This window comes from Nicotiana sylvestris, chromosome 10, assembly GCF_000393655.2.
Source record: "Nicotiana sylvestris chromosome 10, ASM39365v2, whole genome shotgun sequence".
NCBI classification, from domain to species: domain Eukaryota; kingdom Viridiplantae; phylum Streptophyta; class Magnoliopsida; order Solanales; family Solanaceae; genus Nicotiana; species Nicotiana sylvestris.
In genome coordinates, this window is record NC_091066.1 from 168,040,930 (window position 1) to 168,055,405 (window position 14,476).

General features: G+C 35.2%; 1 protein-coding gene across 1 annotated transcript; it reads left to right on the top strand.

Annotated features, from left to right (window-relative positions):
- The first annotated feature begins 9,269 nt into the window (after window positions 1-9,269).
- On the top strand, window positions 9,270-10,691 carry LOC104221812 (uncharacterized). The gene has a single exon (XM_009772945.2). The coding sequence runs from the start codon at window positions 9,459-9,461 to the stop codon at window positions 10,635-10,637; it is 1,179 nt and encodes a 392-aa protein (XP_009771247.1). The 5' UTR covers window positions 9,270-9,458; the 3' UTR covers window positions 10,638-10,691.
- Window positions 10,692-14,476: the final 3,785 nt, after the last annotated feature.

A 14,476-nucleotide genomic window follows, 5' to 3' on the forward strand; every position in this document is an offset into this window, starting at 1 on the left:
CGGATATATAATTGGTTTTGGAATCCAACCTCAATTTGATGTCTAAATCCCCAAATTTTAATACTCTTAGGTTTTACCCAAAATTTTCAATTCCACCATGAAAACACTAGATTGTAGGATGAAATATTGTAAAAAGAAGTTAAGGAGTAAAGAAAATGAGTTATATATCTCTTACTAATGTTTTGGAGAAGAAAGGTCGTTTGAAAAATCGCATCTTATATTTTTGGGGTTTTAAAAAATAAAAAATAACTGAAAATCCCGTTTAAATATACCCCTCTCAGACCCCCTGTGCGGACCGCACAAAAAGGAGTGTGGCCGCGGAGCTCACAGTGTTGACTACAGTGACATGCTTTAGTATTGTGGCCATAACTTTCTCTACAGATGTCCAAATTATGAGTTCTTTATCTTTCTGGAAACTAGACACGAAGGGCTACAACTTTCGTTTTTGAATCATCTAAATATTTCTTGTAGATCAAAAGATATAGGCTTTCGAAGTCGGACCAGTGAAATCCTTCCTCACCGCGGACCGCAGAAAAAGGAGTGTGGCCGCAAAGGACCCTCCGCGGTCAGCACAAAAACAATGCGGTCAAAACTGGTGGGTTCAGAGATCTGCAACATCTCTGGACCTGCAAACAGCTGTATTTTAAGCTTAAAACATCCCGGAACCTACCCAAAACTCACCCGAGCCCTCGGGACATCAAACCAAACGTGCATACTAGCTCAAAAACATCATATGGACCTGCTCGTGCGATCACATCATCAAAATAACATGTAAAATCATGAATTAAACCTCAAAACTCAACATTTTCATCAAGAACACTTAAAGTTCATAACTCTTCAACTGGAAGTTCAACTCACGTCAAATAGATTCCATTTTCCACCAAATTTCACAGTTATCATTCAAATACTATAAAAAGTTTGTATCGGGCTTCGGAACCAAAATACGGGCCCGATACCAATGGTTTAAAACATTAATTCTTTTCTTCATTTCTTCGATAATTCAGCAAAATAATTTCTTTCAAAAATTAATTTCTAAGGCTTGAGACCTCAGAATTTATTTCCGGGCATACGCCCAAGTCCCATATTTTAGTGCGGACCTCCCGAGATTGTCGGAACAGGGATCCGGGTCTGTTTGCTCAAAATGTTGACCAAAGTCAAGCAAAAATCAAAATTTTAACTTTAGAAATTTCTATTTCTCATCTTTTCACATAGAAAGCTTTTCGGATATGGGTCTAGACCATGCACGCAAATCAAGGTGATGTAAAAAGGAGTTTTTTAGACCTCGGAACACTGAATTTACTTGCAACACAAGTGATGACTTTTTGGGTCATCACATTAGGGAAGAAAGTTGGGAGATTAGGGCTTAAAATTTGAGAGTTTAAATTGGATATTTGAGGGACCATTTGAGGTTTGATTTTGATAATTATAGTATGTATAGACTCGGGAGTGAAAGGAGTTTCGAGTGTTGTGATTTTTTTTTATTCTGAGACGTGGGCTCGGGGGGCCGGGTTTGAGCAAATTCGGGATTTTTAATCTAATTTGATAATTCTCATATCGGTTGGATTCTTTTAGTGTATATTGATGATAATATACTGATTTTGGTTAGAGTCAAAGCATTTGGAGGCCGAATCAAGAGGCAAGGGCATCGCGAGCTAGAGTTTTGGCTTGGTTTGAGGTAAGTAGCGCTTCCAAACTTGGTTCTGAGGGTTCGAAACCCCGAACTATGTGTTCTATGATTACTATTGAGGTGATGCAAATGCCAAGTGACGGGCGTGTGGGCGTGCACCGTGAGAGTTGCGGCCTGGATCACTCCATGGCACCGCTTAGTGGCTCTTTCTTGTTGATATCTATATTATAATTATATGACTAAGTTAATGAGCGGTAAATCATACTAATTATCATGTTAAGGCTTCACGTCGATACTGTTGAGACTCGAGAGGTTGTTTCTTGCTGCCATATCTTAGCTCCATTGATAGTCCGTACTCAGTCCTGTTCATGTATATTATATAATGTCTCAGTCTCGATTATTGTTATTTGGCATATCATATCATTATATTGGGCTAGTATCATGGCAATTTGAGCTTGTGTGTGTAAGACTGGTGAGTATGATTGAATAAGGCCGAGAGCCTATATTGAGTGACAGTATGGGATCGGGCTGCATGCTGCAACGGAATATTGATTATTCTTTTATTGTCTTGTTATAGCGCTTGGGCTGAAAGGAGCCCCTCCAAAGTTTTTACACCCCCAGTGAGCGCAATTGATATTAATGAGGGATGGATCTTCCCTGGACATGAATCTTGTCCGAAGTATTTATACCTGGAGATGGATCTTCTCCATAGGCTGGAATGGCCTTCCTCGGTGCTAGATGACTATTGTCAGTGATGTATATATATATTCTAGGATGGATCTTCCCTGGGCCTTGTGAGCCATATATAGTACCGAGTGGTTGTGAGGTTGTTATTGTTATTATCTGGAGATGTATCTTCTCCATAGGCTGGAATGACCTTGCTCAGTACTGAGTGACTGTTGTCAGAGATGTATATATTCCGGGAAGGATCTTCCCTGGGCCGTATAAGCCATATACAATACTGAGTGGACGAGTATTTGATATTGTGGACACATGAGGCACTCAGCATAATGTATTTCATACAGCATATACATCGGCATGTAGATGTAGTAGAATTACACTTATTTATCTGTTCATATCTGCTTTATTTTACTGTTCGAGATGTTTATTTAATTAAAAGCATGCCTACGTTTCTGTACGTTATTTCTGTTACCTTTGATGAGGTTGAGTTCGTCACTACCTATCAGTCCAAAAGTTGGAGTTGTTACTTACTGAGTTGGTGTACTCACGTTACCCCCTGCACCTTGTGTGCAGATCCAGGTACTTTTGGCCCCAGCGACAGTCGCTGATTGAGGTTGCGGGCTGTGGAGTTTGTTGAGGTATCTGCATGGCATTCGCAAGCCTTGGCGCTCCTTCTCAATTTCAGTTGTATATTATAGTTGTCCCTTTAGACACTTTAATAGACTATGTATTCACCTTAGATGCTCATGTACTCTGTGACACCGGGTTTCGGGATGGTTGTACTGTAATATGAATCTTTATTTATGTTTTAACAATTTATTTGAAATGATAAAAGTTTTTCCGCGAGTGCTTCGGTTTTAGTATTGTGGTTTTGGGTTGCGTTGAGTTGAGGCTAGCCTAGTTCCATGATAGGCGCCATCACGACCGGGTCGACTTTGGGGTCGTGACACTTAACTGATACGGATTTGCGCTGCACAAGACCTATTAAAGAAGGCGGTGCTCCCTACCGAAATTTATTTTATTAACAGATCTCGAACCCGAGATCTCTAAAAATAAATTTTATTCATTCCATCACTAACTATCGAGTATCGATGGTATCTCGATCGATAGCTAGAGACGCACCTATGCTATACTGAGGAGGTTCACTGGCACCATAAAATTCCGGCAATAAGTTCGTGTATACATGTATTTTTAGAAAATAGTAATATATAGTAACGGATATTTTATATACAAAGCAAATTTTAGTTAAATTCAAAAGTATACCCTCGATCTTCAAACTCTAGGTCCGCCTCCGTCGACAACTATTGTAACATTGGATGAGATGATGAAATGAATAAATGCAGACACAAGATGAGAGGTCGGAGAAGAAACTAAGAAGTTGCAGTATGGCCCCGAACAAATGGACAGGCAGGTTGATTAATTATTTGGGGAATACTATAATAAAAATCCCACATAGGAGATGCCAAATATGTCCTGAAAAAGGACAAGAGTTTGTTTGGAGTGGGTCTATTGCAGTAACATGATATGCTTTTCTTTTTCAAGAATGATTGAAAATGCCAGCAAAGGATGTATTTTATGAAACTTCTCACTACTCTCTCTTAATTAGTACTTGTCCACGTGGGATCTTTCATTATGATATTTCATAGATATTTGTACGCACACGTCCTTTTTTCTTTTAAATTATACGGTATTTAATATCCAGAAAAATAAAATTTCACGTTCATCATAAGAGATTATGGTAGAATGGGCAGTATCCCTCTATTTATAATCTAAAGTTTCGGGTTTGAATCCCAGATATATAACAAGTCATAATAAGGAGCCCTCTTTTTTGAGTTTTAGGCGATGCAAATTCAGATTGAAAGGATATCCAAAATAATAAAGAATTTTAAAAAAAAAAATCACATCAACTATGTCCAAGAAAGGAGTAAAACGCTAGATTTTCTATTTTTATGATTTGATGTTAAAATCATTGAGTAAAGGTGGAAAGATTTCAACAATTCGAATATTATTATTCCGCCTTTTTATTTTTCGAAAAGTATTAATATAAAAATCATTTTGCTATGGTAATGTACAAGTACTAAAGCATAATATAGACTTATTGAAGCATATCACACAACAATCAATTGTTACTCTTCCATTATCTATCTTTTCCTGCTTTTACCTCTTTCACCTTTAATTAATTGAGCTTTCCACTTAGGCTTGAATAATTACTTGTATTAAGTAAGATTAGACTGATGTTACTTCAGACCCATCTAGAATATAATTATTTACTGCTTTTTGCTAGTGATATTTTGACCCCATTTGCCATTGATTCGAAACGGTTATTAGGTAAATTATTTTTTTTCTTAATTCAGTAAATTACTATTTAAGTAGTGTCATCAGTTCAAATCTAATACTATAAATTACTTTGATGTTTCTTTTCTTTCCCTCTTAATTCCCTAAGAGTATTATTTTTCTTAATTTTTTACAATTAAAATTTTCATTTATGACTTTGTTCCAATTATTGTCTATATTTTTATTAATGTGGTGCTTATGCTTTCCTAAGACGAGGGTTTATTGGAAACAACCTCTCTATCCTCACAAGGTAAGGGTAAGGTTTGCGTATACACTACCTTCCCCTGATCTCATAGTGTGTGATAATATTAGGTATGTTGTTGTTGTTGTTACTTTGTCTTAATTATTGCGTATAAGTTTCTAACATAATATTTTGTCCATTATGGTTAAAGGGTCAAAACTGCCCCTAGACTATTGGAGTTGGTACAATAATGTCCTCCGTCCAGCTATTTTGAAAAAATTGCCCTCACCGTTATCTTTTCGGCTCAAGAATGTCCTTACGACTAACGGCCATGTTAGATAAAAAAAATTAATTAATTTCCACGTGTCATAACGGAAAAAGGTCAAAACTGCCCCTAGACTATTGGAGTTGGTACAATAATACCCCCCATCTCAAAAAATCTCTCCCCCACCCCCTCCACCCTCCTCCCTCTAGCGTGTGTGCGTTCATATTCATCCTGTTCTTCTCATCCTTTTTTTGACCTTGCACTCTATTTGAATAATCACTACAAACATCATTAAAGTTTTATTTTCAGACAACCAAAATTTTTTGTCACCAATACTTTACGTCATACAACTTTCAAAGACCCTGTTAGGCAAAAAAAAAAACTTAAATTAATTTCCATGTATCATCGTCCCATTGGCCTAACTTAAGACTCACCTAAATTAAAATAAACTCACCCACATTCTAAGACCCTTTTCCTCTGTTTCTTTCTCCTCTTTCTTTTAAAAATTATTCCACCAACTAGAACTCTCATGCACCCTTTTTTTTCCCTAAGCAAACAAAACTCTCTCGTATAGTTAATCACTTTCCTCTTCCTATTTTTTTGTTTATTAAATGTACACATCGATACTCCTATTTTTTTCCATCACATAAATACCATTCATCATCAATTTTTCTTACTATACTTTACTGCTTCATACAATAAGCTCAATCAAGTGTTTATTACAGTCACATTCACCAATAAGTCGTATTCTCTCATATTCTCAGGCATATGATCTCAAATATTTCTCTTGAATTAACCGTCTCTTTTTTAAAATTGGCGGTGTTGATTAACCTGAAGAGCATCCTCGTACAATAGCTTAATTTATGGACACGGTTGGATGTTCAGACTATGATGAGCCAATGAAGAAGAAAAAAGTCGAGGTCCGGGCAGAGACCAAATAAATCATTGGTATAATCAAAATTGGATGCGGAGTTGTCAGAAAATATACAACAAAAAATATTGCAAATGCTCAATGATCATTACTATTGACACTCTGTTAGTGTTCATATATTCAGGTGAAAGTTGTATGACGTAAAGTATTGGTCATATGATTTCAATTAACTCTTAAAAGCTACATGGTGGCACAACAAATATAATGTTGGCAGAAAAATAACTTATTAAACCATAAAATCTTACAATGAAGCATAATTTCAAAGAGTACCTGATTTCACTCAGAAAATTGATTTAATAAAAAATGTTAATTTAAAAATTAAATTAAGGCCGAAAAATATGAGATGGAGAGGGAGATTCGTGGGTGTTGAAGGGTGAAAATCTAAGACGGAGTAGGCTAATAAGTGGATATGGAGTGATGTTTTAATTTAAGCCAATAGGAAATTAACACATAATAAATAATAATTTTTTTCTTAATCAAAATAGGGCTGTTAATTTTTAGGGTATGAGTGGCCGAAAAGTTGACGTTAGGGGCATGAATGGGGCATATTTTTAACGGTAAGGCAATTTTTACAAAATAGGTGGACGGAGGGTATTTTTAAACTTAAGCGAATAGGTTAGAGGCAGTTTTGGCCCTTTTCCGTAAATTAAATTTTATTCTTATATATTGCACGCGCTAGAGAAGAAAATTTTGAATTATTTTAATAATACATGAAAAGAGAAACACATAAATACAAATATTAGGATCTCGAGTTATGAAACAATAAAATCAAGTCATAAGTTACTACTAATATTTAATTATCACAATCTTTGATTGACTTAAGCCGAATTGGTTCTTTTTCTACTCATAAATGAAAGCATAGGGAGAAAATATCGCAATTGTTGCTTTCACTTTTAAATGGCTACATCCTTGTCTTGGTTTTTCATATTATGGAACACAATTATGGAACTAGGCATCTCTTTTAGCAGACATTAGGGTTTCAATGTGCAGGAATTTAAGGTCCATAATTCCCCATTTATCTCATCTCTAACTCATTGGAAATTTCCTCTCGTTACATCTTTTTCAACAATAATAGTACACAATACACACTCTATTATTTATCTATCTCTTATTCATCATTTTCGATCATTTTTTTTAAAAAAATTCTGTGGAAAACTTGCGGTCGCTATTTTTTGGATGCCGCATTATAGGTAACCTGGTTACTGTGTAATAGCTTGCAAACTACACATGATATGTAAACTGCACTATGCAAACTCCGTGTGACGAACTTGAGAAAGATGCTGGCGAGGGAAATCAATCTCAGGTCTCCCATATGAGAAACCACTCACCCAACCAACCCAGTCAACCCTTCCGGAATTTCGATCACTGTTCCCACCCAAGTTATTATTGTCTCTATCGAAATTTTTATTCTAGGTGTGTAACTATTAGGTGTTTAATTTGTCCTGATTTTCTTACTGTATTGATTTTCCTATCTCATGAAGGAAAGGACAACATATTTACCATAATTGAATTTTTCTTTTTAGGAAAAGATTTGGAGTTCTATGAGAATCTTTTCCTTCTCATTCAGTAGCATTCATAATGTAATCATATATAAGGGGTTTGAGTGTCTTGTTTAGGGGGAGAACTTTACGGGAAGAGTGTTAGTATGTCAGTTGTGTTTGCCTCTTCGAGAGGTTGTTCTCTCAATATTTTGTACTCTCTTTTTATATAGGAGATTGCTCATCTCCACCTATAGAAGTAGGTCAATTGACCGAATCACGTTAAATATTTGTGTCTTTTTTGGTATATTTATCTTTTCTTCTCTGATTTATCGTCATTCAATTGTTGCTTTATTAGCTTCCGCATGACACCTAATTTTTCGATCCTAACAATAGAAATAGTTTAGTGCACTGAAATGTACTATTTTCTCATCATCTTCTTCAACCAATTGTTGCCACACAAATTATTACTGTCTCTACAGAAGTTCTTATTCTTCGTAGAATTGCAGCAAGAATCATTATTTCTTACATTTAACTCAAGTCATCTGAAATAAGATTTGTTTAATCTGTCTAATTCTGTTTTTATTCCGACAAGACATCTTAGTAATTTGAATTATACCAAGGCAAAATGGTCCCACCAGATTGAATTTGCCGCAAAATGCCAGTTTTACTTTAGAGTTTGCACTTTCACTAACAGATACTTGACGGTGAAGATTTTCCTTTTTTAAATAATTTCTTATTTCTTTTTTTTCTCTCATTTTTCAAAAGGTAAAAAAAGTTTCTTTGGAAACCCCTATAAGGTGGAGGGTTGTTCATTCCTTCTCTTAGCCTTTCGGTGACAATAGCCAATTAATTCAATCACTTTTCCTTCCTTTTCTTTGTATCAGTAGTGTTCGGATCAGTTTACACGAATCTCGATTATGGTACTAAAAATTTGCTACCTCCTATAGTATAGGGAAAGAAAAATCGCCTAAGAATTCTTGTCTTTGCGAAATTTAAACCTTAATTTTCAAGAATTCCTCCGCTTTTTCTTTTTCTTTATAACAGCGGTGTTTGGATTAGTTTACAAGAATCTCAACTATTTTACTAAATATTTGCTACCTTCTATAGTATAGGCATTAAAAAAAACACCTAAGGTTTCTTGTCTTTGTTGAAATTTAAACCTTAATTTTCAAGAATTCTTCTACTTTTTTTTCTCTTTATAATGATAGTGTTCGGATTAGTTTACACGAATCTCGACTATTTTACTAAATATTTGCTACCTTATATACTTTAGGTATAAAAAAATCATTTAAGGTTTTTTATCTTTGCTGAAATTTAAATCTTAATTTTCAAGAATTCCTCTACTTTTTTTTTCTTTTTCTTTATAACGGCGACGTTCGAATTAGTTTACACTAATCTCGACTATTTCACTAAATTTTTGTTACCTCCTATTGTACAAGTACTAAGAAATCACCTAATATTTTATGTCTCTGCTAAAATATAAATCTTAATTTTCAGGAATTCCTTTACTTCATTGACCATTAAGCCACGCCGTTGAGTGTACTTTTTATTTCTTTTATTTTATATTTTTTTAAAAATCATTTGGCAATTGGCATATAATGTCAATCTCAATGTTACCCCTATGTGAAACAGGCCATTGTCTAGCCAACACCACTTTGTTGTACCAATAATAGAATCTTGAAAATGCTCTTACCCTTAGCATAATATATAAAAGCAAAATCTGACTCTTCATTCTTACATAAATCATTTCCTTCACCCCTCCCCCCCCCACCCACACCCTTCTTTTTCTCATCTCTTTTTGACTCCCAAATCTTTACACAAACAACACCTCAACAAATAATCATTCTTTTCACCTTTCTTGATTCTTGTCCTTTACCATCTACCTTATAAATTTTCCCTCATTATATACAACTATTGACAACACTAGAAAAAATCAAGAAAGCTAAAAAAATAACCAAATGGCAGTGGATGTATGTTCTGAGATTGCAAGTTTAGTAGTTAGTCCAAGAATCTCATTTTCTCATGATCTTCAAGAAAATGATGATATTATACCAATTGAATGCCACCATTTTAGATCAGATGCATTTCTTCTTGAATCTACCATTGACTTTGATTTTTGTGTTACAAATCAAAGCTTCTCTCAAGAAAAAATCTCTTCTGCTGATGAACTTTTCTCCAATGGCAAGATCTTACCAATTGAGGTCAAGAAATCAACACCCTTTATAGAAATTAACCAATCCGAGCCACCACCACAACAACAATTACGTTTCAGTTCCAGTCAAGTTGGGGTCCGCTATATGTCTGAGCCGCAATTTTTACTACAACAACAACAATCTGAGCCACAACAACAATTATGTCTCAGTCCTAAACAAGTTGGGGTCAGTTATATGTCTGAGCTGCAATCTTTACACCAACAACAACAATTTGAGCCTCAACAACTACGTCTCAGTTCTAAACAAGATGGGATCGGCTATATGTCTGAGCGGCAAACTTTACAACAACAACAACAATCTGAGCCACAACAACTTTGTCTTAGTCTTAAACAAGTTGGGGTCGGCTCTGAATCTTTACAAATTAAAGCTGCAGCATCAGTTCTTGAAAATGGTACAAATGTGGATACAAAGAAGATGAGATTAAAGGAATTTTTGTCAACCAATCTTGATGAAGAAATAGAGAAGCCACAAGCAAAACCATTTTGGCAATTCAGAAGAAGTAACAGTTTGAATTGTGAAAATGGTAGAAGCAATGGATTAAAATGGTCATCTTTACAATTTCTATCAAGAAGTAACTCAACTGGTTCAGCTCCAAATCAAAAAAATTCAAAGATTTTTCAAAAGCAAAATTCACAAAAGGAACAAATTAAAGTTCTGCGCAAGAGCTCATCTTTATCTTCATCATCTTCATCTTCATCATCTTCTTCTAGTTTTTCATCTTTTAATCAGAGCCATTCATTGCATTCATCATCTAAGAGGGCTCAATCTCAACCGTTGAAGAAGAGTTACAGTAGATCTTATGGCAATGGAATTCATGTTAGTCCTGTTTTGAACCTTCCATATACTTATATTTCTAAAGGTACTGTTTGTTTGTTTGGTTTAGGTTCATTATTCTGTAATGGCAAGTCCAAAAAGAAGAAATAATTCTTTTACTGTATATTTGTTCGTAAATCAAATATATTCATAGTTTTTCTAAAAGGAATGTGGTAGCAGATATGAGATACTATGTTGCTTGGACTCTCCAAAAATATCGACAGATATATGTTGGATAGTTCAAAACTAGTATATTTTTGAAGGATCCGACACAAATACAACATTATTTACCTTTAATCATGTATCGGATTCAAGTTCTATTAATGGAGAAACTCCTAGTAGAGATCCTCCCCCTCCCCCAACCCCAAATAGATTCTATGTGGTATAATTCCGGAACTAGAGTGGAGGTAGAAGCCCAGATACAGGTTCGACTGAATTCAACATTGCTGAAGTAGTGTATGTGTTAAGAAATATATTGAATATGTACGCATCTTAAATTTTTGCTCTCTTTCTACCTTACCGAAGATATGACACCTCGATGGAAAGGTGTAGAGGTCGAAAATTAGGATGGTGGGTCTAGAGTTTTGCCTTGTCTTACCCGTTGAAGTAGTACTAGTCGGGTACTTTCCTATCCCTTGTCCCTTGTTTCTACACTGTATGTTAGTATTAACAACAGGATTGACACTATTCTTATAGTTTCGTATCCCTTGTTTCTGTCACTATTCGTTGTACAACAACCACAATAACAACCCAGTAATAATCACATTAATGGAGTCTGGGGAGTGTAGAGTGTATGCATATCTTACCCCTACCCGGAGGGGTAGAGAGGCAGTTTCTAGGAGACCCTCGGCTTAGAGACACACGATATGTAAACAACATAAACCAGACAAATAATATTTGTAATATTATTCGTTGTATTTGTCATTAATCGTTGTATTTGCTTACACTGTCTTATTACATTGTTGTTGCTATTGTTTCAATATTGCTCCATTTTTAACGTTCTTGAGCTGAGGATCTTTCGAAAACAACAACTCTACCTTCATAGGTAGGGGTAAAGTCTATGTACACACTACCCTCCTCAGACTCCACTTGTGAAATTTCTCTGAGTTGTTATTGTTGTACACATCTTAAATTAGGACCCAATTATTAGCGCTTTCCGTCTTGTTTAAAATTCAAAACTCATAAAGTTTATTGGCTTCGTCTTCGATACAAAATATTAGTCGAGTCAATAATTTTTGAATATCAGATACATTAAAAAGAACATGTGAAAAACGTTGGTGTAAGAGTGAAAATTCAAAGAAGTTGTATTAATTAATCTTAACATAGGATTCTAAAGTTAAAAATGATTTACTATGGTAGTTCTAATAATAGGTCAAATGTTGAAGGGAACAAAAGAACAAGAGCCTCCTTTCTTTATGGCTTTTCATGCTTTTCCTCCTTTCTGTTTCCTTGGAATATTGTGGTTTTGGAGATAAGTCTTACCTCTTTTTTTTGAATTTTAACTTTCTTTTTCTTTATTGTCTACAAAATTGTCAAGTACTGTTTTAGCCAAAATAGCTTTAAATTTTATTCGTTTGAATTTTATCTTCAATTTTGGTCCATTTTGTGCTGTCTAAGGGCATCAAAGACAAAAAATGGATCTCAATTAAGTCTTAAAATATTAATCAATGATTGAGGCTCCTTATTTTAAGTAAATACAAATATATAATACTACTGATTTGATCGCAAATGTGATTAATAATTTAAATATTTGACTATCTTACAGTCATTCTGCTGTAGCCATATATCTCAAAAGCCATTGGCTGAGGCAGTGAGGCCATAGAGTGAAATCCATGTAAAGCATGGTCTATTCATTCAATTGATTTCGCCTTGTTCTATCTTAGATGACGAACTAACTTTTCTAGTAATATTTTTTTAGCAATAGCAAATTATGTATTGTTGATTTAAAAAAAAAAAATTAAAGGAACAGTTCGGTACACAAAATACTCCGCATTTATATAAGATTCGGGAAAGGACCCCATCCCTCTTTAGAGTGTGATATAGATAGTTTACCTTAATGCAAGCATTAATGATTACATTCCTGGATCGAAAATAAGTATAATATTGTTACTTTTGTAATATACAAAATATGTTTTAAAAAAATTAATTAGTAACCATTGCAAGATTGAAATCTTTTGAACCGCAAAAGCAATAGATATTCATGCACTCTTCGAAAGTTCGCCAGTTCAGGCTCACTCCTCGCTTTATGTTAGCGCACCTGCAGGTCAGGGCTCTACGCTCTTTCTTTCTGTGTGGGACGATACCAAGGAGAGAAGGGAATGCGTCGAGGGGGCGAACAAGACAACTGCATTTTCGCCTTCCCCTCCATGGTATTTACACTAAATCAAGTAATTTAATCTTCACAATTTATAAATGAAGGTAAGAACAAATATAAATTAATTATAATTTAGTGACAAATATGTATATAAAAATTCCATCTTGCATTTATTGATTTAATGAAATGACAAGTGTGAATGACTTTTTATCGTACAAAAGCACTACCTCTAATGGTTGAAGATCAAGGCTTACCTTGCCTAAGGAATAAATATAACTATATAGAACAAGTAAAATATATAGTTGAAAAATACCCTTTCCTATTATCCTATAATATTGATGAAGAAAGATTTTGTGAAACACGAACTAATAGATAGTGCACCCTCAATGTAGTTAGCGCTTACGCGTCGCAAGCGGGCTTGAATGAGAAGGTTAAGAGACGCTTTTGGGAGGGTTTGGACGAGATTGTGCGTAGTATTCCACCTACTGAAAGGTTATTTATTGGAGGGAATTTTAATGGCCATATTGGGTCGGCTGCTGGTAGTTATGGCGAGGTGCATGGTGGCTTTGGCCTTGGGGATAGGAACGGAGGAGGTACTTCATTGTTAGACTTTGCTAAGGCTTTCGAGCTGGTGATTGCGAACTCGACTTTTCCAAAGAGAGAGTAGCATCTAGTTACTTTCCAAAGCTCGGCGGTGAAGACTCAGATTGATTACCTTCTCCTTAGAAGGTGTGATAGAGGGTTGTGCAAGGATTGCAAGGTTATCCCGGGAGAGACCCTCGCGACTCAGCATAGGCTCTTAGTGATGGACATCGGCATTATGATGAAGAGGAAGAAGAGGTATGCTCGTGGCTGACCGAGGATTAGATGGGGAGCTTTAACCAAGGATAAAACCCAAGAGTTGGAGGGGAGGTTATCCGCTATGGGAGCTTGGAGGAGTAGTGGAGATGCGAGCACTATGTGGTCAACAACGGCGAACTACATGAGGGGAGCGGCGAGAGAGGTGCTAGGGATATCGAAGGGTTTTTCTGGCAGGCACTATGCGCACGTGATTTTTGCCCTAGGAGAACTACTCCCAGAAATTCAAAATAAAATAATTTTTCCTTTGTGTGCAATTTGGAGAATTTTCGTGGCATTTTTGGTTAATTGTTTGTATTTGGCCGAGCATGTTTATTTTGTTTTGATTAATGAAAAATACAAAAATTACATGTTGCATGTGCATTTAGGATTTAATTTTTACAAATAGGATTAATTAAGTAATTTATTTTACGAAAATGGAAAAATCATAAAAAATAATAATAATGTACTTTGCATTTTTTTTAGCATTTAATGTTGAATTGTGTGATTTTATCGTTAATTGACATTTAGCTATATGTGATAAATGTTATTAGAAGATAATTAGTATTTTTAATAAGTTAACTTGGTTTATAATTTTAGAAAATAATTTAGGAAGAAAATAAAAAGAAAAGAGGAAGGAAATAAATCTGGGCCAATTTAATTAATTTTCCAAGCCCAAACACCCAACCCACCAAAAACTAGCCCAAATCACCCCTATCTGGCCCAATCGACCAAGCCAACCAAACGACGTCGTATGGCCACGTTCAATCTGAACCGTCGATCTCCTAAGATCGAACGG